This window comes from Lissotriton helveticus, chromosome 4_2 (genome assembly GCF_964261635.1).
Source record: "Lissotriton helveticus chromosome 4_2, aLisHel1.1, whole genome shotgun sequence".
Lineage (NCBI taxonomy): Eukaryota > Metazoa > Chordata > Amphibia > Caudata > Salamandridae > Lissotriton > Lissotriton helveticus.
The window spans coordinates 117407339-117434344 of NC_136064.1; the positions used below are offsets into that span (position 1 = coordinate 117407339).

Below are 27006 nucleotides of genomic sequence, written 5' to 3' on the forward strand. Positions count from 1 at the left end.
GCAGTCTGCCCATCCTCAGTGCGCGCTCTCCACCTCTTTCAGATCTAACCGCGGTCATTTGAATGTAGGAATGAATGTATTTGGTTGTCACCACCACCGGTGGGGTGGGTAGGGAGGGGGGTTGGGGAGGGGAATTTAGCTACGTTACTTGTTGCGACGCTCACAGGGCACTTGGAGGCCACGAGAATCTTTTGCACTGAATCACTCGCCTTGGTTCCTTTACCCCTTCTTCACAGGGCTTCTATCCCTCCGGGATTCTGGAGGGTGATTAACTTTGATTTCCTATCTTACTGCCCTCAGGAACTGATACTTCGAATTGAACTGTGGTAAATCTCTATGTTGCCTCGACTATATTTTATGCCTCTTCAAATACTCCCTGCGTGGGAAGCACTGCGGGACTGTCGCTTGTCTTAATTTCTCTGTTCTTTTCCACAAAATACAAAATTAAAATTTTACAAAAAAAAAAAAAAGTAAATCAAGGTTCCAACGTTGTTTAGGAAACAGAAAGTAGCCACTGTATTATAATGGTAATTGTAAAGCAAAGGGATTGTTATTTTATTTAGATTTGGAATTGTTATTATGAGTTTTATTGGGACTCGCTCATCTAAAATTTACTTGATTGCTGTAGTTAAAACTCCAATAATATGATCTTGGCTCATAAGCTATCTAGTGCTCTGCCTCGGGCACTTAGGGCCTGGGCCAGGTTTTGTTGTTGGATTTCTTTTGGTTTGGCCTGGCCCACTCTGACTGGCTGTCTTCGAGGGTTAGCCCACTGGCCTGTTGGAGTTTCCTAAGATACGTGACCGGTGGAGCTCCTTATAAATTATTTTGGTACCTTCTTCATTTGCTAATAATGAGCCTGCTCTGTTTATCCACTAGATGGTGTTATACAACCATGCAAAAGTACTGTTCCCTGATGTTTGTTATTGTGTTACTCTGCAAGGAACATGTATTCTTTTTCATCACAGTTTTGTCATTCATTTGCATGTGTTTGCACTGCAGGGAACCTGATGATAAAGCTAAAGATTATTTTTATTAGGCTTTCTGAGACTATTTGCCTGTACTGAGTTCTCAGTATGTTTGTTTTGACTCTGGGCCCAATTCACAGACCTAACTGAAGACAGAATCCTAAACGTACTACCATTTTGATATTCATAGAAGGCATTTACTCATTTTGGCATTCACAGAAGGCCCTTACTCATTTTGGTATTCACAGAAGTTAGGAGTCCTAAGTTTAGGACTCCTAAATGCCTTCTGTGAATACCGAAAGTCTTAAAATAAGGATTGTTCTCAGTTTAGGAGTAGTACAGTTAGGACTCCTAACTTTAGGACTCCTAAATGCCTTCTGTGAATACCGAAAGTTTTAAAATTAGGATTTTTCTCAGTTTAGGAGTAGTAAAGTTAGAAGTCCTAACTTTACTACTCCTAAACTGAGACAAATTCTAATGCAAAGTGGGAAAAACTCTCAGAAACACCGCTGGCGTAGCAGAGTTCACTGCCCACAGTTAGTACTTGGTCCAGTATTGTTACTTTTATGGAAACCTTATAAATCATAGCTATACCCCCCTACTTTAAAAGGTCTGTCTAGCCTTAGGATGCAATATCCTTCAGGAAGTGCCCTTGCCATAGCACGGAAGGCGCTGGGTTTTAGCCAAGTTTCAGTCAGGAAACCAATATCGGGGCGTTTGGATGACAATAGGTCCCAAATTTCCATTGCGTGTTTGGGCAGCAATCTTATATTGCTAAGTAGGCAGTTCCAATCTGGTTTTCCCAAATGAATCTGAGAAGAGGGTTCTTGCTTGGGGGCGGTGCTGTCTGTAACTATTATCGGCACCCAGGGACACTGCAGTCGCCTACCCTGGGTGGTGGCGGACTCCAGGGCCATCATGGCTCCAGGAGGGGGGCGGCGTGGCCCCCCTCCTCACATTTTAAAAACCCCAGGGGGGTGGTGGTCCCCGGGGCTGGGGAGATCTGTCACTGACCCCCAATCTAAATATTTAGAGCCCAGGGGAGGTGGTGGTCCCCGGGGTGTGTGGGGAGGCTTGAGCCCCCACACAGGGTATTTTCTTTAAAAAAAAACGTGGGATGGCGGTCCCCGGGGCTGCGGGGTGCCATGATTCCCACCATTATTTTCTGAAAGCCCCAGGGGGTGGTGGTCCCCGGGGATGGGGGGGCTTAGAGCTCCCCCAACCATTTGATGCTGGTCCCCCCCACCTAATTTAAAGAAGCCCCAGGGGGTAGCGGTCCGTGGGGCTGGGGGGGCCTGAGAGCCCCCCAACTAATGTACATAAGCCCCGGGGGGTGGCGGTCCCTGGAGCTGAGGGGGCCTGAGAGCCCCCCAGCCTATTTCAAAGAAGCCCCGGGGGTGGTGGTCCCAAGGGCTCGGCGGCCCCTCTAGGCCCCCCTTTACACAATAAGTATTGCCTCTGGGATTTGGCCCACCGGGGGCTAATTAACAATGAAGCGCGGGAGGCCAAGCTTTTTTTTTATTTTGGCCAAAATGTGCGCTGGTTGCCGAACCTCACCGAGAAATGTTTAAAGAAAATATTATTTTTTTGGGCCTGGGGGTCCTTGTGGGACCACCTCAGCAGGCCTAGGGGGTCAGGGTGTTTCTACCCTGCCCCCTTTTTGCGTTCTGCACATTTTGTTTTTCTGCTTTCTTGTGCCTCGGTTCTACCGAGGCACAAGATGGCTGCCAACACTTCCCGGTTTGGAGTGTTAACAGCCAATTAGCATACAGCTTGTGCTCGGCAGGGTGCGCGGATCCTGCGTGACCATAGATATATCTATGATTTTACTTTTAATTTTTTCAGGAACTCCTGAACGGATTTACACAATTTATCCAAAAGGCACAAGTGTGAACCAAGGGCTACCTCCTTGCCAAATTTGGTGTAATTCTGTTCAGCAGTTGGGCTGTAGCCATGATTAACGGTTCCTATGGAAAATTGCATGGGGAAAACACGTTTTGGGACCCCCCTTTTTTCTCGCCCCCCCACTTGACGAATCACCCTGAGACTTTTAGAATAAGAGTGGACCGGAGATGGCCATTAGTTTTAACAATTTCGTGAAGATTCGTCAAACGGCGCCAAAGTTATTCCAAACAGAATGTTGCGGATTTCCTATGGATAATAGGTCCTAACTATAACTACCTACTGATGGCCGCCAGTATGTAATTATTTCCATTAGATCTCTAAGAGTACCTTTACTGTGTCTACATCTGAAGCACCCCCTGTGGCAAGTCCATGTTTGCATTATTTCCCCAAAGATATTCTAAGCTTTCGCTGAGTGACCCTGCTATACAGTGGAATGAATGGACAGAGTATTTTCGGAATTATATAACCAATTTAGAGGATTGTAGTGGAATTTGTTCACCTGAAAGGAGAAAAGAATTTTAATGTATTGTTTGGGCCCGAAGGTTCGAGAATTTATAACCAATTATAAAAACGTGAAAGCAGCTTTGGAGATTTGGACAGCTTTAAACTAGGTTTAGTTGACTAGGAGGAACATTTCTTACCTACAGTACATGTTGAAGGCATGAGACATGCTTTTTTCCAGAGGAAAGAAGAAAAGAATGAATCAGTAGAGAATCATGTGTCAACACTTAAAAATCTTGCCATTGCATGTAGGTTTGCCAGCTTACACGATAAGTTAGCGAGAGATTAGATTGTAATGTAGGCAAAAAATAAGTCCATTCAGGACAGACTATGAGTTGAAGGAGAATCTTGTCTGAAGGGCATCATTGCAATCCTAAAGACAGCTTAATTGCCAAAGAGGTGTGAAAAAGTTACTATAGCACAGGATAAGAAAAATGGTCGGGACACTGTTCAGCATGAAGAAAGATAAGGAACAAAACAAGAGCACAAGGTCTTTAGGTTTCAAGAATGAAAAGTAGGCATGCTACTGGTGTGGAAGTACTGCTCATTTTGCTAGATTTGACAAGGGTCCAGCGAAATCAGTTAAATGTGTGGAATGTGGCTTGGGTTGAAATATCCCCAAAATGTGCAAATGTAAAGAGAAAAAGAAGAATAAAAGTCATCAAATAGTGTACGGCAAAGATAGTAATGAAGAGGAATCAAAATCTTTTAGTAGGACTTCATCTGAAACACCCCCTGTGGCAAGTCCTGCTTTGCTTTTAAGTTTCCTAAAGCCATTCTCAGTTTTTGCTGAGTTAGCCTGCTATACAGTAGCATGAATGGACAGAGGATTTTCTTAATTTAGAGGATTGTAGTGGAATCTTTTCACAAGAATCTATTGTTTGGGTCCGAATGATTGAGAATGTATAACCATTTATAATTTATAAGTGCAGAGACGGTTCAGCATTGGGTAAGGGAAATAGACCGTGGCTCAAGAGAGCATTGTGCTTGAGCACTTATTTTAGGGTATGGATGCCTGCAGAACGCCATGCACCACAGTTTAGGTACTCATTGCCGATGCAGATCATGAAGGTGACCATCCACTATTCTAGTCAGGGCAAGGGAATTAGACACCAAAGATAACCCATGCTCACTCCCTTGGCAGCTTGGGACGAGCAGTCAGGCTTATCCCGAAGACCATGTGTAACGCATTTGCACACGCACACAGCAACAACATCCCAGGCACACCACAAAAGGAACTCCACACAAGGTTATATCAAAAATAGCCTTTGTATACTCCTAACACATTAGAATAGTAAACACGTAATATAAATGGTGCCACCTGGCACTAGGTCATATTTACAAGGGATTATTTACACCTGACAGGGCCCACTGGACCACTGTCAGAACATTCACAAACAAACTTAGTAAACGTAAAACAGATCATAAACATACAACCAGTAACGACTGGTAATCACTGTACTTAGCATCAGCCTGTAACATAAACTACATTATGCATTGTATCACATTTAGGCGTGGAACACATTCTGTGCCAACCTCACCAGCATAAACACATTATGCAATCATCTCAGAAGTCTAAATGCATTAGACAATAACCTCCTAATCAGAAATCACATTAGGCATAAAACACTATAAGGAATATCTCAAACCTAACCACAGTAGGCACCACTTCATAATCATAAAAAACACATTTTAGAGGCATTAATCAGGCTGCGTAAATCATAGTACATGAATCACATTTCCTAGTACCGCATGAATCACATTTAGCACTTGCCGCTATATGTATGAAGGGACCGATTAGCGAATCAGAAATTGCGAAAATTACCGAATCGCTAAATCTGTATCGCTAATCGGGATGTATCAACGCATTAGCAAATATTTAGCGATTCGGCCACAATCGCTAAATATTTGCACAATATGAATCAGCGATTCCCTAAACGGCCAAACTCGCAAAATAGCGCGACCCCGCCCCTAAATACGCAAAAATAGCGCGACCGCGTCGCTAAATTGCGCGACCGCGTCGCTAAATAGCGCGACCGCGCCCCTAAATACGCTAATTAGCGCGACCGCGCCGTGAAATAGCGCGACTGCGCCCCTAAATACGCTAATTAGCGCGACCGCGCCGTGAAATAGCGCGACCGCACCCCTAAATACGCTAATTAGCGCGACCGCGCCCAGCAAAGCGCTAAATTGAGAGGTACCCCCGGGAAAATTCGCAATTTAGCACAAACTGGAAACATCCAATTGCAATCCTGATGCTATATGATGACATCACAACCAGGAAGAGAGTGATTTCCCATGGGGCATCTGGAGTGAGACAGAGAGAGTGAGAGTGTTGTGTGCAACTCTTGAGCCATGGCAGAAAGTGGAAGCCAGGATGTCCCAGCAAGCCAGCAGGAGCAGCAAGCAGGGGAAGCAGCCAGGAAGAGGAAGCTCAAGTTTTCAGAGCCTGAACTAGAGACCCTAATCACTGAAATGGTGCAACACCATGACTCATTATTTGGGGCCACTTCCCACAAGGTGCCAGAAGCCAGCAAGAGAAGGATTTGGGAGGGCATCCAAGCCAAAGTGAATGCCCTAGGAGTCACCCACAGGACAGTTGATGTGCTGCGCAAGCGCTGGTACGACCTGCGCCAGCGCTCCAAGGAGAGGTTGGCTGCCAGGCTGGAGCAGTCCCAGCTCACCGGTGGGGGAACCTCCAACGTCCAAGACTCTACACCACTGGAGGAGCTGGTAGAGGGCACACTGCCTCATCAGAGTGTTGCGGGCGTGTCCGTGCTCGACAGCTCAGCACAACCATCAGCAAGACCAGGTAAGAAGCATGCCTCCCCACCCTAAACCACCCCCAGAACCCCCTGAGGCGACCTAGGGATTAGGGCAACCACATGTCAGGCTAGACCAAGTACACAGCAATGCATTATGGGAGATGTAGTCACAACAGTCAGCAATGTAGAAAGTAGCATGAGATTGTCAAATTGTACACATGTGCAGGTCAGGAGAGGTGAATGACACAAGTAAAGTCAGGGAACACTGTGAAAATTTAATAGTACATCACCTGTGATGATCAAATAAGTAATGTGTGCTGTTCTATCCACAGCACCTGCAAGTGGGAAAGCTACAGCCAGTGCAACAGAGACAGGAGCCAGAGGCTCAGGAGAAGGCAGGCATGGCCATGATCCAGATGGGGAGGACAGTCCTATTATCCAAACACAGGGACACAGTAGGAGGAACGTGAGGCCATTCAGAATAATGGATGATGAGGAAGAGGAAAATGACAATGTCCAGTCTGAAGCACCAGTACCCCAGCAGCAGGAGTCCAGAACAGAGTCCAGAGGCAGGCGTAGACCCCGCACGGCCATCAGCACCAATGTGCAAGAAGAAGAATCAGTGTTTGCCGGTCTTGAAATGCACATGCTCCAGGTTCACCGCCTGCAAGCGAAACACATGAAGGCCATTCAGAGAGAGATCAGGGCAGGGAACAGAGGACTACGCGAGGAAATCAGGGGGGCTGTGCAGGAGCTGACTGCAGAGATGAGAGCTGAACGCGCAGCCAGGCGCAAAGAAATTGCCCGCATGGACCACTACACGCGTGCTGTTAATCGCCTCGCCTCCTCCAACAATATGCTGGCAAGGCGTGCCATAGAGACCCAGCGAGAGTTCTCGCATGGTATCCAGGACATAGCCACTGTGGTAGTGCAGTCAACTGCCACCCTGGATGAGCTGCGTGCGCTGCGTACTGCTGGACCCGGGGTGCTTACCCCCAGTGAGGAGGACTCACAGTCGGTGCGGAGCTCTAATACACCACCACCCACTGTTGAGAGGCGCCGTAGTGGCCGGAGCAGCAGGCCTGCCCCACAACAATAGGGACTGCATCAAAATGACTACTCCACACAGGGGGTATATGGGGCCAGCAACTGGGTAGCACTTGCTATACCAATGACTGTTTAGTTGCACTGTGATTTGAACATGTGCTTTTGTTTAGGAGAGTTCATCCTGCATTTTTTTGGAAGTCACATTGTTGGTTTTGGAAATTAAACACGTTTGCAGAGCAATAAGTTGTCATTGTATCATTTTTACTCACCTAGAAGTAGTTCCGCATGATCTCATCACGCCTCTGGCGCCCAGCTGCAGCAGCAGCTACGCCAGCTTCCATGTGTATGGGTCCGGGTCCCTCCACGTCCGAGGTATCTGAGTCACTCGACTCCATAGGTGTCCCTTTCCTGGTTGCAATGTTGTGGAGCATGGCACAAGCTACAACAATTTTGCAGCATGTCTCAGGGCTGTATTGAAGGGCACCTCCACTTTTGTGGATGCATCTGAATCTGCTCTTCAGAATCCCGAATGTTCGCTCGATGGTGTTTCTTGTGGTAATGTGTGCCCGGTTGTAGCGGTGCTCCCCAGCAGTGGCAGGATTCAAGTAGGGTGTCAGGATGAAGTCCCTGACTGCATAGGCACTGTCCCCTGTGGGTGGAAGAGTTGAAAGGTCAGTCAATGTGATGCACATGCAGGTCATGAGTAATATGGGCTGACAATGTGTGCTGTTACCTAGTAGGTATCCCTCTCCAAATTCCCCTCTTGAGAGTCTACGGTATAGGCCACAGTGACGGAATATAAATGCATCATGTGTGCTTCCTGGGTACTTTGCCACTATATCGGTGATAATGTTTTTGGCATCACACACCATCTGTATGTTCAGGGAATGGTAGCATTTCCTGTTCCGGAATACATACTCTATGTTTGTGGGGGGTGAAATGGCAATATGTGTTCCGTCTATACATCCTATGACGTGGGGGAATTGGGCTATGTTATAAAAATCCTGCTTAGTCTGTGCTAGTTCCTGTGGGGTGCTGGGGAAGTGTATGTGATGTTGCATCCTATGTGTCATGGCGTCGAGGAATGCATGGAAAAAGCGCGACAGGGCACTTTGAGACACCCCTCCTGCAGTGGCTATGACCCCCTGGAAACTACCTGAGGACAGCAGGTGTAGTGAACACAGGACCTGGATGTGTGTGGGTATGGCTTGGGTCCTGCGGGTGGGGTGTTCTAGGTAGGGCCTGAGTTCATCAATCAATTCAATTATGCTCTCTTCCTCCAGTCTGTAATGGGTGTGGATATCCTCATCAGTGCGTTGGAAGATGGTAATGCGCAACCGGAATATCCTCTCCTGCCGTCTCCTCCTCTGCGCCAGAGCTCTCACTCTTCGCCTCCTCACTATCATGTACAACCCGGACATTGTGGTAGGGAGTGTGTTGCATTCTGGGTTTCAATTTATAGTTTGCACCTGGTTACCACCTGCTCCCACTTGATGGTAATTGCGAGGCGCTATTTTGCGAATTTGCTTGATTCGCTAATGCAAATTGGTTGATACATTCCATAGCGATTTCAGAATTGCGATTTCCGCTTTAGCGAATCTCGCTAACGGATTTCTACGCTAAATAAGGATTCGCTTTTTTATTCGCTATGTTGCACTTTCGCAACGTTTGGAAATCGTTATTTACCGAATCCTTATTTCGCAAGCGTATTTTGCTTCATACATAGCGAATAGCGATTTTTTAGTCGCTAACGCTATTTATTGCGAATCGCAGCGTTTGCGATCGATTTTTGGCTTCATACATATAGCGGATAGTCTCCTAAGAAAGACCATAGTTGATGCATAAATTACATTAGGGCCTGGTGCCTCCCATTCGCTATGGCCAACTGGCCATCTCAAAGGGGCTCAAAACGCCCTGTGTCCCGAATGTCAGGGCTGCTGCCTAACAGCTGAATCCAAAGTGTGCCACTGCTCAAACCTAAACTACTTGCTGGGCAGCTGGAAACTCACTGGCCCCTCTGTGCCTCTGGTCCCACTCGGGGACTTTCTCTCAGTTTGTTCCCAATTCGTGGCACTTTGCAGAAAGGGGCGGCCCAGTACCTCTGTGCCTTCTGGACCCCCCATGGGGCAGTAACACATGCTTCCCCCATCGTTGAGGCACCCCGCTCTCTGGGGGGACTGCTCAGGCACCGACAATGTGCCTCGGTATGGCCCCCGCGTCACTGGGCCCTCTGGGACTCTCTGGGACTCTCTGGCTCACGACATAAACTGCCACCTCGTTGGAGCGGCCCGCTGCATTCCAGTGCCGCTCTGACTCTGTACTAATAACGTCATGGTGCCGCAATCAGCACCAACAATGTGCCCTGAAGCAGGCACCAATAATGCCCGTGGGAGCCCTCGGGGCTTTCCCAGCAAAACATGCCCCCTTGTTGGAGCGGCCCGCAACAGCGGTTCCGCTCAGGCACCAACTGCGCCTTACTACTCACTGGGGCTTTTGATTAAATAACTAGGCCAATAACATTGGAGCTGTACTCAACGGTGGTTCCGCTCATGAAGACAAAAACAAAGATACCTGCACTGCATCCCATGCAGCCCTCTCTCACCGAGGCTGACGGGGCACTCCTCCAGCCACTCTACGCACTTCACCCGGGCCCCCTCCTGGGATCTGGGACTTTTCCATGGAGACCGCAAGGCTCCACCGGCCCTTCCTTTCTGGCACTGGCGCCCCCACAGCTCACGGGAGACCGGCTTCTCTCTGCACCTCTTCTCTTCACCCGGGCCCCCTCCTGGGACTCGGGACTCTTCTTCACTTCGGACGCCCCCACGGGGCTCTCTCTTTAACATGGGACTCCTGCCGAACCACTTCTTCTCCCAGCAATTCCGTGGGTGCGGGCTTCCCTCGGAAGGTGGAAGTCCCGTGCCACGACAGGCATGGCACTGTCTGACTTTTGGCCCGGGCTGGCAGCTGTGATTCTTCATTCGGTAAAGTGTGGGGTGGGCACCCACTTTCAGAATAGAAGCACAGGTGGACAATGAGGGGTAGGCTCCCTCCTAATTAAAATTAATAAGCGGGGTGGGCACCCGCCATTACGGTCAATAAGCGGGATGGACATCTGCCATGTCAAGCTTTGCTGGGGGAATCCCTATGCCTGGGGATTCCCTCGCTCTCTGTCTGTAGCACTGCACTGCAAGGTCCACTGCTCTTCTCCCCTGAGCAATTGAAGTACAGCACTCTGAAGTACAGCGCTAGGAGCCCAAGCTCCACCAGCAAAACCATTTAGGGATGAAGGGGCATAGCGGGGCCCAAGGAGGCCAGCACCCAGGGCCGTCCAGCAGGGAGGCAAGCCCTTGTTTCGGTTCCTCTTGGGTCCCCAGCTACAGCAAGCCCCCAGTAAGTCCAGAACAGCCAAAGTCCAAGGAAGGGGTTTTAGGGGCATAGCTGGGCCTAGGGGCCAGCACACAGGGCCCTCCAGCAGAGAGGCAGCCCCCATGGCGGTCCCTCCTGGGCTCCAGCAGCAGCAAGCCTCCCTCCGTAAGGATCAGGAACAGGACAGGAACATTTTCATGGGGTCCCTATATTTATACTACATTTCCCAATGTGTCACAGCACAGGGCATGGGAATACCAGTCATGACTGGCTTAGGGAGGATTTGGAGCGCTTTGTTTTGCCCAGCTCCTCTCCCCTTTGTCAGGTGGGGCTAGGTGATCACACACACCACAGGGTCGGAGCCAGCATTGTGGAAGGAAGGCACAGCCCTATTCAGGTCCCAGGTGCAAATCCTCTCTCCCATCTGTATGCAGATCTCTCTATTCACCACTGGGAAAACTCCCCCTGTCTCCTGGAGCCACCCGCACCTCTCAGCTCCTGTCAATCAAAAGCCAGACATGCAATTCACATCAGGCAGCCAGACACACAATACACAGAAAGGCCAACTTCTAAAAGTGGCACTTCTCCACCGGTCACTATAAATCTACGCACACCATTGCCCAGCATTTATTCTCACAAGTTCATACATACTGCCCCTGCACTCCTCTCATACCAGTATATACCATGGACATACATAACCCCCTTGCATTCCTATGGGAGGGCAGGCCAATCTGACCGCACGCACTCAGAGAGTGCACGCACTTTACACTGGGGCACAGTGCTAAAGTGCGCAGAGGCCAAAAATCACTATCACTATGTATCACTAGAGCTTAAGGCAAAACGTTCAGGAGCACCTAAGGTGCTCGGGTCTGGGGCTTCAAGCACCCCGATGCACAACTTCAGAATACCTCAAGAAGTTGATGCAGGTAGCAAAATGCTGGATGTCCAGGAGTTCCAGTCACATGTCTCTTGTGTCTGTCACGGGTCTCAGCTTTACTGTGAGTGTAGGTCTGTGTGAGAGATGTCTGCAAGTCCATATCCTGTGTCGCAGATTCTTCGGGATCCATCTGGAGCCTCAAAAATGCAGACCGGTAAAGATGCTTTTGGTGCCTGTCTAAACAGTGTGGTTACTCCTTGACCACAAGGGAGATGTCTTCCGTCTTCCAGACAAAATGGAATGTCAAATGTCCAGGATATAGGTTTCAGAGTTCCGTCCAGGGTAATCTTAAGTCCCTGGACTGGGATACTATACTTATAAAAGTTTAGGGGTTGGACTAACTTTAAGTTCCCTCCTATGGGTGGACCTGGGAAGGGGGTGGTTACACCCCTTTCCCTTTGTCCAGTTTTGTGCCAGAGCTGGGGCTGAGTGCCCCAGCAACCTGTTTGAACTGGGAAATACATGGAGCACCTAGTGTGCCCCAGGCAGTGTCTGGAAAGCATTCACTGAATGTAGCCCTTCCTGCAATACACAAAAGCCTGTCTGGGGCGATGCAAGCACCTCCCTGGGCAGGAAACCTATTGTACAGGCCTCCCCTGCCAGAGTTTTATCTGGCAGCAGGAGGGCAGACTCGTGTCTGTGGCAGCAGCATCCATTTTGTGATACTGAGGCTCTGTTTAACTTAAACCGGGTAAACCAATAACTACATGTCTTCTCCCTCTAGGGGGGTGGAATGCAACCCCCGCCGCCAGGGCTGGCGGGGGGGGGGTAGTATTCCAAAGTGTTTGACACCTTACACAACATGTTTTGATAAAAGCCAAACCAAAGTTAGCATTAACCGCGAGGATTATATTGCACTTAAGAGTATATGGTATGGCTATATCATAGAATAGCTATAAAGAGATGGTTCCGAAAGCTGCAGAGGGGCTCAGCTCATACGAGGGCACCCTCTCACATAAAACCAAGCACTCTGCCTCCAGAATTGTTAAGTGAATTGTTAAGTGCCATAGGAGTGACTTATAGGTGTATATGTGCAGATATGCATATATAGATATAGGTATACTATATCTAAGTAAGGGGTGATTATACCACCTTTCCCAGGCTGTCTGAACAGACTTGTGTTGTCAGTTTGGAAGGCAAACCAGGGGTGGCACAATACAGGCTGCAGCCCCTGGTGGGCCTGGTGGGCCCTAGGGTGCACCTATGCCCTGGGTACCTATGGTACACTATACAGGGGCTCACAAGGGTGACCCAGTAACCAATCTGGAATGTACCTAAAGTACATGGTATCAATTTAGAGAGAGAACAGCTGGGCTGTGGGCTTCATTGGCAGGTCCACAGCCATACTAAAATCGAAAAAACAGAGAATCACAGCAAAAAGTGGGGGTAACCAGAGGAAGCAGACCCTACTCTCATACACAACCCCCCCCCCAAACACAGGGACATTAAACTAACCTTGACCAGATGAGTCTTCATGTTCTAGGTAGAAATATCTGGAGAGTCAATCTGCATTGGCATGGTTAATCCCATGTCTGTGTTCCACTGTATAGTCCAACCCCTGTAGGGAAATGGACCACCCGAGCAGTTTGGGATTTTCACCCTTCATCTTTTTTAGCCATAAGAGGGGCTTAAGTTCTGTCTGAACTGTGAAGTGAGTTTAAAACAAGTATGGTCTCAGCTTCTTCTTCAGGGCCCAAACCACACCAAAGGCCTCCCTCTCAATAGCTGACCAATGTTCCTCTCTAGTTGTCAGCCTTCTGCTAATAATAGCTACTGGCTGGTCTTGACCTTCATCATTCAATCGTGATAGTACAGCCCCTACCCTCAACTCAGAAGCATCTGTTTGGACAATAAATTCTTTGGAGTAGTTTGGACTTGCAGAATGGGAGCAGTGCACATGGCCTGCTTCAGGTCATCAAATGCCTTTTGACAGCTTACTGCCCACTGATCTTTCTTGGGCATTCTTTTAGAAGTTAAGTCATTCAGGGGTGTCACAATGGAACCATAACCCTTGACAAATGCCCTGTAGTACCCAGTCAGGCCCAAGAAAGCTCTGACCTGAGTCTGGGTGGTTGGAGCAACCCAGTCCATTAGGGTCTGGATTTTGCTCTGCATTGGTTGAACCTGGCCTCCAACTACAGGTTGCCCAGGGACACAACCTGACTCTGCTCCCTCTGGCACTTGGTAGTCTTGATAGTTAGGCCAGGTTTTTGCAGGGCCTCCAAAACATTTTTCAGGTGGATCAGGTGATCTTCCCAGGTGGCACTAAAGACAGAAATATCATCAAGAGAAGCTACACAGTAGTCATCCAGGCCTGAGAGGAATTTGTTCACCAACGTTTGAAATGTGGCAGCTGCATTTTTCAGACCGAAGGGCATCACCACAAATTGATAATGCCCACTAGGGGTTGAAAATGCTGTCTTTGGCTTGTCCTCCACAGCTAACCTGATTTGCCAGTAGCCAGCTGTCAGATCAAATGTGCTCAGATATTTGGCCTAGGCCAACTTATCTATGAAAAAACAACAGTTGATGGACAGAATGCAGAACAATGTCATACATTCACCCCAGTACAGAGATCTGGGCCTAAATCCATTGTTTTTTTTGCACTCCACACCACCCCAGTTCAGACATGGCCATATGCAAATCAGCCTTCACCCTGTGCCTCATGGGAACAGTCCAGCCCAAACTGCCAAGCCATGTTTTCCCTGGACCGGAATCAAGCATCCTATGACCGGTTTCTGGCTATTAGCCGTCACCAGCCAGGATAGCTTGACTCCAGTGGTGTGGAGAGCACAGGACCTACGTCTGAGCATACCCTTCCCACTCAGGGTGACAAATGCAAAAACAACAGTTGATGAACAGAATGCAGAACAATATCATACATTCACCCCAGTAAAGAGATCTGGGCCTAAATCCATCATTTTTTTGCACTCCACACCACCCCAGTTCAGACATGGCCATATGCAAATCAGCCTTGACCCTGTGCCTCATGGGAACAGTCCAGCCCGAACTGCCAAGCCATGTCTTTCCTGGACCGGAATCAAGCATCCTAGGACCGGTTTCTGGCTATCAGCCGTCTTCAGCCAGGATAGCTTGACTCCAGTGGTGTGGAGTGCATGGGACTCACGTCTGAGCATACCCATCCCACTTGGGGTGACAAATGCCCTAAGTGTGGCAGGGTATGCTCAGACGTGAGCCCCTTGCTCACTTTGCCACTGGATTCAAGCAAGCCTGGCTGAATACGGCTGTAATGTCGTAAACGGTCCTAGGAAGCTTGAATCCGGTCCAGGGAAGGCATGGCTTGGCGGTTAGGGCTGGACTGTTCCCATGAGGCACGGGGTCAAACTGATTTGCATATGGCCATGTCTGAACTGGGATGGCAGAGTGGGCTAAAGAACGTGATGGATTAAACCCAGATCTGTTGACTGGGTGTGAGTGTTTCATTGGTTCAAATGCTCCGTCCATCACCACCCCCTTTTTTACCGCTTTGTTCGCCATAAGATGGCAGGGTATGCTCAGACGTGAGTCCCTTCCTCACTTTGCCACTGGATTCAAGCAAGCCTGGCTGAAGACAGCTGTAATTCCAGAAACCGGTCCTAGGAAGCTTGAATCAGGTCCAGGGAAGGCATGGCTTGGCGGTTCGGGCTGGACTGTTCCCATGAGGCACGGGGTCAGACTGATTTGCATATGGCCATGTCTGAACTGGGATGGCAGAATGGGCTAAAGAATGGTGATGGATTGAACTCAGATCTGTTGACTGGGTGTGAGTGTGTGATTGGTTCAGATGCTCCGTCCATCACCACCCTCTTTTGTACCACTTTTTTCGCCATAAGTTGGCAGGGTATGCTCAGACGTGAGTCCCTTGCTCACTTTGCCACTGGATTTAAGCAAGCCTGGCTGAAGACGGCTGTAATGCCAGAAACCGGTCATAGGAAGCTTGAATCCGGTCCAGGGAAGGCATGGCTTGGCAGTTCGGGCTGGACTGTTCCCATGAGGCACGCGGTCAGACTGATTTGCATATGGCCATGTCTGAACTGGGGTGGCAGAGTGGGCTAAAGAACGGGTATGGATTAAACCCAGATCTGTTGACTGAGTGTGAGTGTTTGATTGGTTCAGATGCTCTGTCCATCACCACCCCCTTTTGTACCACTTTGTTCGCCATAAGTTGGCAGGGTATGCTCAGACGTGAGTCCCTTGCTCACTTTGCCACTGGATTCAAGCAATCCTGGCTGAAGACGGCTGTAATGCCAGAAACCGGTCATAGGAAGCATGAATCCGGTCCAGGGAAGGCATGGCTTGGCGGTTCGGGCTGGACTGTTCCCATGAGGCACGGGTCAGACTGATTTGCATATGGCCATGTCTGAACTGGGTAGGCAGAGTGGGCTAAAGAACGGTGATGGATTAAACCCAGATCTGTTGACTGGATTTGAGTGTTTGATTGGTTCAGATGCTCTGTCCATGACCACCCCCTATTGTACAACTTATCTATGAGCTCATCTGCTCTGGGTATTGGATGGGCTTCTGTCCTGGTGACAGCATTGAGACTTCTGTAGTCTACACAAAACCTCATCTCTCTCTTACCACCCTGGGTGTGAGGTTTTGACACAAGGACTACTGAACTGGCCCAAGGGCTCTCTGAGGGTTCAATCACTCTCAATTCTAACATTTTCTGGACTTCTGTCCTGACACAGTTCCTGACATGATCAGGTTGCCTGTAAATCTTATTTTTAACAGGCAGACTGTCCCCAGTGTCCGCTTCATGAGTGCACCTGGTATTCTGACTTGGAGTCAGTGAAAACATATGTCTGTATGCTTGCAGAACTTGTCTGCAGTCACTCTGCTGTTGGTCAGTGAGGCTGCCTGCCAAGGCTACACCATCAACTGTACCATCATCAGGGTTCTGAGAGAGCAGATCTGGGAGACTGTCACTCTCTTCCTCCTGTCCTTCATCAGTAGCCATGAGCAAGCCGATGTCTGCCCTGTCAACATATGGTTTCAGTCTGTTGACATGAAGCACCCTGTGGGGGTTCCTGGGAGTTCCACGATCAACCAAATAGGTATCTTCTCCCTTCTATTCAACAATAGTGTGGGGTCCACTCCACTTGTCCTGGAGAGCTGCTGGGGCCACTGGCTCCAACATCCACACTTTCTGTCCTGGCTGTTAAACAGTCAGTACAGACCGTTGGTCATGCCAGACCTTTTGCAATTGTTGACTTGCCTCAAGGTTGTTGGATGCCTTTTTCATATACTCAGCTATCCGGGAGCGGAGACCAAGTACATAGTCCACAATGTCTGCTTGGGAAGTTTGAGAGTAACTCCCATCCTTCCTTCACCAGACCAAGGGGTCCTCTTACAGGATGCCCAAACAGAAGTTCAAAAGGGCTGTAGCCAACCCCCGTCTGTGGGACCTCTCTATAAGCAAACAAAAGGCAGGGTAGCAGGATATCCCATCTCCGCCTGAGCTTTTCTGGGAGACCCTTGATCATATCCTTTAAGGTCTTGTTGAATCTTTCAACTAGACCATTGCACTGTGGGTGATAGGGTGTGGTGAACTTGTAGTTCACTCCACACTCCTTCCACATTGCATTCAAGTAACTAGACATGAAGTTTGCACCTCTATCTGATACCACCTCCTTAGGGAAACCCACTCTTGAGAAAACTCCCAGGAGGGCTCTTGCCACAACAGGTGCTGTAGTGGTCCTAAGGGGAATAGCTTCTGGGTATCTGGTGGCATGATCCACTACCACCAGTATAAACCTGTGCCCAGAGGCTGTTTGGGATCCATTTGTCCAACAATGTCTATGCCAACTCTTTCAAAGAGAACCCCCACCACATGTAGTGATATAAGGGGGGGCTTTGTAGTGCTCCCTGCTTTGCCACTGGCTTGGCAGGTCGCACAGGAGCAACAAAACTCCTTGGTGTCTTCTGACATGTGGGGCCAGTGAAAATGTGGACCAAGCTTGTCCCAAGTTTTGTTGTGGCCAAGATGTCCTGCAAGGGGAATATCAAGGGCTAGTGTCAAAAGGAAGCCGCTGAATGCCAAAGGTATGATCAACCTCCTGGAAACACCAGTCATGGGGTCCCTACCCTCTGAATATAGGAGCCCTTCATCCCAGTAAACCTTATGGGCTCCACTAGCATTCCCTGCAGCCTCAGCAGCAGCAGCTTGCTTTCTGAGGGGTTCAAGAGAAGGGCGGTCCAACTGAGCCTGCCTCAGATCTGCCCTAGATGCCCCCCTTATCCCAAGAAACTCAACCAGATCAGGCTCAAGCTCTACTAGGACAGTTCCTTCTTGGGCCTCACAATCAGCTTCCTCAGAAGGCTAATCCTCATCCGGAGGCAGGGGGAAGGCACAGCCTTAACCCTACCGTACCTTTTCGTGGAAGGCAACTGGTGCCTGTTCAGTGTTGCAATTTTTGACCTGTGACCAGGTCACAGCAAGAACATGTGCTAATATGCCCAACATTTCTGCATGTGTCCAAAATTCCACTTAAGACCAAGCTGAAGTCTCTAGTTCATTGCCAAGCAAACATTCTACAGGGAGGTCTGAACTAACAATAGACTTCTTAAGGCTAGTTACCACTCCCCTGGAGAAATTCACAACTGCTATACTGTGTGCAGTAGTGACATTGCTAGCATTGGTCACTAGGTAAGTTTCACCTAGTATGATCTGTCCAGAGTCCACAAAGTCAGGTATCACCATGGTGACAGTAGCCCCTGGGTCCCTTTAGGCCTAAGCCTTTTTTCATTGACTAAAGGAGTTTGTCTGTACTTGCCCAAGCTATTGGGACTCACAGTGAAGGACATATCCATGCCTCTATCACAGATCAAAACAGCTTCAGTTGATACTCGGAGTCAATCTCAGTTCCCAGGGTTAACCCTACTACACCCTTCTGTTTAAAACAGCCACTTGGAGCTGAACTAGGGGGTAATTGCCTTAGGGGCAACGGTGGCTGGAGCTGTCTCCTTTTTAGTGCAATCACTGGTCCAGTGAGTATTACTTTTACAAACTTTGCACCATGGTTTATTTTGGCCTTCTTTCTTTTTACATTGTTGGGAACCCCCCAAATAGAAGCTTTTTGGGGACCTTGAGAAAACTTCTGGTCTTTTGCTTTCTCCCCACCCATTTGGTCTTGCTTCTTCTGGTCACCACCTTGGTTCTGTACCTTCTGCTTCACCCTGGTTCTGACCCATTTGTCTGCCCTCTTACCCAATTCTTGTGGAGAGGTCAAATCAGAGTCAAAAAGGTGTTGATGCAATAACTGGTTCTGACAATTATTACAACTCTGTTCTCTCATTATAAGGTTATTCAATCCTGTATAGTCACTTACTTTACTGCCCAGTATCCAACCTTCCAGAGCCTTAGTAGCGCAATCTACAAAATCTGTCCAGTTCTGAGTCTGTGGGGCATATTACCAAGCAATAGCGATAATTATCGCTATTGCTTGGTTAGAGACAAAATTTTACCGCTGAGCTGCGGCGATTTTTACCGCAAATAAACCTTGGTATTACCAAGGTTTATCGCAAATGCGATAAAAAACGGCCGCAATGCATGAATATCGCTGAAAAGTCAGCGATATTCATGGATTACCGAGCTAATGCTCTTAGCCATGTTATCCACCTCCCATTGGATAACATGGCTAAGAACTGCTGAGGGCAGGTGTTAGCTTTTGGAGATATTCGCGCTTAGCGCGAATATCTCCAAAAGTTGGTAATAGGAGATAGCGATGTTAGCGACTGTTTCCAGTCGCTAACATCCTGGCACGCCCACTTTGCATGTCATTAGTGATAAATATCTCTGACATGCAAAGTGGGGCCCAAGATGGTCGCTATCTCCTACTAGCTGTCGCTAACTGGTGTTAGCGACAGCTAGGTAATAGGGAGATAATTTTATCTCCGCTTTCTTGGCTTTTAAAGTAAAAAAAGCGGAGATAAACCCCCTTGATATTATGCCCCTGTGTCTTTTGGGTATCTCTGAACAGCAACCTATCTTGTTCAGTGGTTAGGCCAAACCCATCTATCAGAGCACTCTTCAGGACAGTGTAGTTGTCAGCATCCTCTTCTCTAACAATGAAGAGCTTGTCTCTTCCTTTGTCTGCAAAGGAGAGCCACATGATTGCTGCCCACTGACTCTGGGGTACCTGCTGTACTTTGCAGGCCCTCTCCAAAGCAGTTATCCACGTGTGGATGTCATCCCCAATCTGCTAGGGAGGGACAATCTTGTTTAGGTTTCTATTGTCATAAGACCTGTCCCTACCACTAAGGATATTGCTGCCACCAGTGACAATTTTCTCTATCTTTCAAGAGCCATGGAAACTTCTTGCCTCCTGATCCTAAGCTTCACTTCTTTTAATCTAGCTACATGCTCTCTTCTCCGAGGGGATGTTCTCCTCCTGTGAGATGAGGCAGTTGACCCTATTGATGAACCAGAATGGTGAGATTCACCTGAGTTAGATCCCTGTATTCTGGGTCCATCAGTAGGCCTATTTGGGGAATGAAGGAGTGACCCTCATGGTCATCTCCATCTCCAGTTAGTCCTGGTTCAACCAGACCCAGGTCTTCATCCTCATCCTCTTCAGAGTCCTGTTGGGGAGCCCGACTAGGATCCTCCTCTGATGATGATGGATGGCCCCACTTTCCACTACCTTGGGTACCTGGATCTGATGCTTTTGCCAAGTCATCTGACACCAATATATCTATGAGGTGTTGGGTGATTGAACTCTATCCTTGCCTAAACTTTCTTGTGACACACAATCCTCTCAAATCTTAGAATGAGAAGGTGTCAAACTTAGATGTCTGCACTTGGCTGACATCTGGCACAGAGCCACTAGCTCCTGCCCTAAGGCCTTGACTAGTGAGGTGTGGTGTCTGCACTACCTACACTACTTGTTTTCTGACAAGAACCTCTCTAGAAGTTGTAGTCAGGGTGTGCTAAGCCCTTACCACCTACAACTGCTAAGTTCAGTAGAATGTATGTATTATATGACTTGATTCATATGTACCTACAGGTACCTTGATGTGATTTTTCAAATGATATTCTCAAGATTATTTGGTAAAACAATGCAAGCTCTTATCCCATCCGCTGCACACCAATGTGAGAAGTTAGCCTGGCATATGATGTCCACTAGTTCTAGTGGGCACCTTGCACCAGTCTAATCGACCCTTTTTGATGGTGGGTGTAAAGTCAACCTTATAGAAAGTTATCCTAGGGGTAGCAGTGGTGAGCAGTCTTCAGGCTAAGACTTCAGAGAGCAAATTACCAATTATCATCCCTTGAGTTCCAAATGAAAGCACACCACACAAGGTATATATCAAATATATATGTATTTATTCTAAACACAACCCCTCTGCACTCTTTATGAGGTCAGAGGTAAAAGTACAATACAAGTTACTTAATTAGCATACAATAAGTTGCACAGTATACGTTTGCCCTAGGGTCCTCACAAACCATATACTAAAATAGTGGTATAATAACCACATGAGAATTAGAAAGCAGGCCTGGGGCCTGTGGAATCGCTGAGGCTACTCTAAACATCCAAAGGTGAGGATGTAGGAGGCCCACGGGAGACGCGTGCAGAGTCTAAACGCAGCTGCAGGTTACCATTGACTTTCTATGGGAAACAAACAAGTTACAAAGTTACTATTTAAGGACACTTCTAAATGAACTACGATGGAACCCTTTTATACTTAGACAAAAGGAGGGCAAGACCCTCGAGACTACCAGAGTACTTGTGTTACCTCACCCACGGAAGCCGGGTGCATAGGTCTCTTTTTGAGTCGGTTTTCGTCGTCGATTTCAATGGAGATCTGCAAAGAAGCACTGCAGGCGACCAGAGGAAAAGTGTCCAGGTGGATCCAAGGATGGATTCAAGATCTGTAGAACCTGAAATCAGAAGGGACAGAGTCTGGGCCACTTGCCAGTGACCAGGGCGGTGATAGAAAGATGCCACCAGATGTTGGGTGATTTCAGGTGACAACGTGAAGTTTGTCTTTTCAGCCACGAGGACCAGGAGGCGTCGATGACAAACAGGAGCTGGATTCTAGCTTTCCCACAAAGAATCTACTTGGCTGCAGTGTCAGTGTCTGGATTGGGCCAAACAAGCCTTGGAAAACGCAACCCACACAGGATGTCAAGATGGGCTTCAGTGCAGACCAGCAAGGTCTGTGAAACTTCTCCTTTACAGGGAAGTTGGAGCAAGCCTGGAGTAACCAGGAAAGCAAGTTAAAGTAAAGGTTTGTCTTCTTGGGGGCTCACTAGCCAATAGACTAGGAACAGCAAAGACGTGTCAAGTGGAAATGCGCAAAGCAAGCCCACTGGCCAATCGTGGAGTGGGGAGCTCTGTGCTTCAATGCAAAAGGTGCTTCGGTCTGGGGCTTCAAGCACCACAATGCACAACTTCAGGATACCTTGAGAAGTCGATGCAGGTAGCAAAATGCAGGATGTCCAGGAGTTCCGGTCCCATGTCTCTCGTGTCCGCCATGGGTTTGGCTTTGCTGTGAGCAAAGGTTGTGGTCAGAGATGTCTGGAATTCTATATCCTGTGTCACAGATTCTTCAGGATTTGGCAGGAGCCTTGAAATTGCAGACTGACAAAGATGCTTTTGGTGCCTGTTTGAACAGGGTGGTCACTTCTTGACCACAAGGGAGATGTCTTCCGCCTTTCAGTCAACATGGAATGTTGAAGGTCCAGGATATATGTTTCAGATTTTCGTCCAGGATAATCTAAAGTCCTAGGGACTGGGCTTCCTATACTTATACTAAGTTTAGCAGTTGGACGAACTTTAAGGTCCCTACCTATGGGTGGACCTGGGTTGGGGGTTGTGTCCAGTTTCACGCCAGCCGGTTTGAACTGGGAAATGCATGGAGCACCTAGTGTGTCCCAGGCAGTGTCTGGAAAGCATTCACTGAATGCAGCCCTCGCTGCCCCAATACACAAAGAGCCTGTCTGGGGAGCACCTCCCTTGGCAGGAAACCTATTGTCCAGGCCTCTCCTGCCGGAGTTTCGTCCAGCAGCAGGAGGGCAGACTTGTGTCTGTGGCAGCGGCATCCATTTTGTGATGCTGAGGCTCTGCTTAACTTTAACTGGGCAAACCAGTAACTATATGTTTTCTCCCTCTAGAAGGATGGAATGCTACCCCCACCACTAGGACTGGAGGGGGGGGCTAGTATTCCAATGTGTTTGACACCTTACACAACATGTTTTGATAAAGCCAAACCAAAGTTGGCATTAATCGCGAGGATTATAATGCACTTAAGAGTATATGCTATGGCTATATCATAGAACAGCTATTAGGAGATGGTTCTGAAAGCTGCAGAGGGGCTCAGCTCATGCTTGGGCACCCTCTCACATAAAACCAAGCACTCTGCCTCCAGGATTGTTAAGGCCTGCTATAGGAGTGACTTATATGTGTATATGTGTCTATATGTATATATAGATATAGGTATACTATATCTAAGTAAGGGGTGATTACAGCAACTTACCCAGGCTGTGTGAACAGACCTGTGGAGTCAGTTTGGATGGCAAAGCAGGGGTGGCACAATACATGCTGCAGCCCCTGGTAGGCCTAGGGTGCACTTATGCCCTGGGTACCTAAGGTACACTATACAGTGGATCACATGGGTGACCCAGTAACCAATCTGGTATGTACCTAAAGTACATGGTATCAATTTATAGAGAGAACAGCTGGTCTGTGGGCCTGATTAGCAGGTCCACAGCCACACTAAAGTCGTAAAACCAGAGAATCACAGCAAAAAGTGGGGGTAATAATAAGAAGCAGACCCTACTCTCCTATAGACAGCATCAGAAACCGGCATGAATATAAAGGATACAAGTTGAAATACAAAAGAATATCATTTGCACACGGTGGCAAGTGATAACAATGGTTTTCAACCCATCTTTTCCAAAAATGCCATTTGAAAAACATATTTTTCAAACATATTGTTTTCCTATTACATATTAAACACATTTAGTCACTGCGTTCTACTGCACAAAATACTAAGTTACTGAATAAGATATCGGTGGACAGGTTACCCCATCACAACGGGGTCGCATATGCCATCCGCCAAAATCTAAATCCCATCGGATATTACGAGAATTATATTTTGGTGGAAAGATGATCTGTCCCTGTTGTGATGGAGTAACTCATCTGCCAATATCTAAATCAGGCCCGAAATGTAGTTAATAAATAAGTACATCTATTTGGTAAAACATTTAAAAAAAGCAAAATATATCAACTTTCACTTGAGAACATTTTGTAACTAATATATTCATGTTATTTGAGTCTTTTCAAAGCTGTTATTTCACAGAATGGAAGTCTAACTGTGAATTATTTCCTGTAATTCAGCGAGCTGAATGTATTTACAAGATATTTAGCTTCCCTAGACAAGCAATACAGTGAAATATTGACTTTTGTTGCTCTTAAAGTCCTGGTAAAAATAATTATTTCAAAAGACAGCACTTTTAATCAGAACACCATACAAGCCCACCCTTGCCCGCTCAGCCTTGACGCATGCTTCTACAGATGAATCCTCCCAGTGTAAGAAAATGAACATTGCAAAGGCAGAGCCCATTATCCAAAACATTAAACTGTGAACATTGCAGTTTATTTTAATTATTTTTATATGTCTTGTTAAACCTCCCTGTACTTTGAATGTACTACAAAATAAAATCACATTTTAGAATATGTTTTTAATATACTTACCTTGGGCTTTGCATTTAAAATGTGGTTTATAATACAACTTGTAGCATAAAACACATAACATATTAGTGCAATATCCCCAATAACATATATGAAAAATAAATAATGAGCAAAATGTGTTTGGCCTCAAAATGTATTTATGTCAACAGAAACCCTGAATATATATATAATGTCTATGTATGTGACTGGGTGTTTGAGTGGCTGTGTCGGCTTGCGATTGGGTGTGCGAGTGCTTTGTGGGTTGTTCATTGAGTGTGTGAGTGGATGTATGGGTGTGTGAGTGGTTGTGTGGATGTGTGAGTGATTATTTTTTGGGTGTGTAAAGGGTGTTTGTGAGTATGTGAAAGGGTATGTGCGTGGGTGTCTGAGTAGGTGTGTGAATGGTTATGTGGGTCTGTGAGTTTAACCTGGCCCACATTTTGCAATTGACGTGGACAGTCCTCTAACCCTGGTTAATTCAATTAGAACAAACCTTGACTAACTGATGACCAATCATGTTGCAGGCTGCTTGGTCCCATCAGGAATCACAACATCATATTGTTTGCCTCTGCTCCGCGTCATGAGCCCCAGGACAGCCTCATCTAAAGCTACCTTTATTTGGCCTGTTTTTAGAGGGTGTGTGAAAGAGAAACATCCTTGTGGTGTATCTGGCTTAAGTGAAGAAACTACTTCTGTGTTCAATGGATGAAGTAATTTTTTTCAGACTGTTATAATTAATTTATTATTTTAATCTAACTGTTACCTGACTGCATGACTCACACTTTTTTAAAATGTCTATTCTAGGGCCATGGCATGTTTGAATTTATTCACACTTTCGCACATATTATTCTCTGTTTCTGTAATGCTCTTTCATTAAATTTACACACTAACTCAATCTATAAGTCTTTCTAGTCAAATTGTTGTAAATTACAACTAGTTCTAATACTAACTACCATATGAGCTGATTTATATGTGCAAATGTAATAGATAGCAAAAGTTTAGAGAAATTGACAGACTTAAGACACTCAAAAACAATGCTAACACATGTATTTTTAGTCCTTCAGCCATCAGAAAGGGCATACTTAAACGTTCACTGCCATATCTGTGCACAAATTAGGTAAACTCTACTTAACAACAGGTGAGCTGACACCTCACACAGGCCTGTGCCACATTACAGTCACCTACAGGAGGGAGCGCAGGTATTCATTACCCTTATGTGACAAGTCTTTGAAGCTGCAAAAATCCAGGGCTAGGAACAGCCAGGCCGGAGCATCTTTGCTGCCAGATATGCATTAACTAAAATGTAAAAATTGATACTTGTATACCGCTGTGGAACCCATCCTGACTTTCCCTGTGAGGTGTCCACTCCTGGGCACCCCCAAGGTGGAGGCCAGGCATCCTTAGCGTTGTGGGGGCCGTTGTGGAGATTAAGCAAGCTATTGCCCAGAGTTGCAGAGTGGGACTCCATGATTGGAATAGGCACCGAGGCAAGAATTATCAGGTCAGTGGAATTTTTAGCCCAAGACCCGCCGAGGCGGGGAATTGAACCCTGGTCCCGGGCTAGACCTCTGCATCAGGGTCTGCCGCTCTAACCATTGAGCCACATCATTTTATGGCTCGGGCAGAATTAGCAAAAGCTTCGGACACAGTGTTTATATCAGACGATATTCTGGATACAATATACAGTATCAAACCCCTGAGTGTATCTGCTGCCAACAGAACCACAGAAAATGCTACAGTCTCTACGCTGGAACAAGAATCATAATGGGTGTTGCAGGAATACAGTTAAAATAATTTTCCCTGCAATTAGTCCCTGATAAAAAACAGTTTCCAGTGTAGTTGGCAGGCAGGCCCTTAGCAACCACTGATTGGCAGCTTGTTTTTGTACATAAAATATTAGAACTGGTGCCCCATGAATGTAATATTTGGAGGCATCCCCCACCCCCTTTTTGTTTATATGGTGTCTATATGAATGTTTTTCATTTTCATGTATTTGTAATATGTGTTTGTATTGATGGTGTATAATGTTTTTGATAACAGTGTCGTGTTTTCGACCATATTGAAATGAAAAATACATGTAAATAAGTAAAAAATGATCATAATGAAAATGTTGCCCATTTAGGATTGATGGCTAGGTGTGGTGTCATCAGATTGAATTAATTAACCTGGTCATATTTGTTGTTTATACAGTTAGAGTGGTCGAGGCCAGGCAGTAACCAGACCCAAGCCTTTTTTGGATCCACTACCTGTAGCTGAGCAGGGACATGAATAGTACATACCTGACGAAAGGAGTTTGATGACATTTGAAAACTCTCCGGTAAAAATATCCTCAAAAAAGCAAGATTTTTGTATGAAATATGCCTCCTTGACCTTTTGTGGATCAGCAAACTTGTCATGCAATTCCATCAGGTTCATGGTAGCCGCCATTTCCCCAGGCACAGCCTTCTGCAACTATCTGCCTGTGCAACTTGTACTCAAGCTATATAGGCAGAAATCTAAATTTTAAATGATTCTCAAACAAAGACAGCTCTGTTTTCATATCCAGATAACTTCAGTTTCAACGAAAATTCACTGTTACCTTCAGAGTCAATAGCTAGGGGCTGAAATTATATTGTAGTCTGTGGCTGCTTGCAATTGTTTTCTGTTACCAAGTACTAGACTTTAAACCTTGACACAAACAACATGAGCAAATATGCACATGTCCATGAGGTTCTGAATATGTCCTGGGCAAACACCAGCTGTTTGCTTGGCAGTAAGGGAAAACACGCACTGGCTCCATTTGCAATCGAGCTTATGCATAAACAGTCTGCAGCACAGTACAGGTCATCTGCTGTCTGTGG

At 47.0% G+C, this 27006-nt stretch overlaps 1 protein-coding gene across 1 annotated transcript; it reads left to right on the plus strand.

The window, feature by feature from the left end:
• The first annotated feature begins 5729 nt into the window (after positions 1-5729).
• On the plus strand, positions 5730-24081 carry LOC144752155 (uncharacterized). Its single transcript, XM_078640083.1, has 3 exons — positions 5730-6186; positions 6472-6794; positions 23941-24081. The coding sequence occupies exons 1-3, from the start codon at positions 5730-5732 to the stop codon at positions 24079-24081; spliced, it is 921 nt and encodes a 306-aa protein (XP_078496209.1).
• The last annotated feature ends 2925 nt before the right edge of the window (positions 24082-27006 follow it).

Bases quoted from the DNA above. Each gene is read 5' to 3' on its own strand.
- LOC144752155 (XM_078640083.1), top strand. From the start codon at position 5,730: ATGGCAGAAAGTGGAAGCCAGGATGTCCCAGCAAGCCAGCAGGAGCAG. The intron at 6,187-6,471 runs GTAAGAAGCATG...TTCTATCCACAG, and splicing joins ACAACCATCAGCAAGACCAG to CACCTGCAAGTGGGAAAGCT. The intron at 6,795-23,940 runs GTTCACCGCCTG...TTATTTCAAAAG, and splicing joins TTGAAATGCACATGCTCCAG to ACAGCACTTTTAATCAGAAC.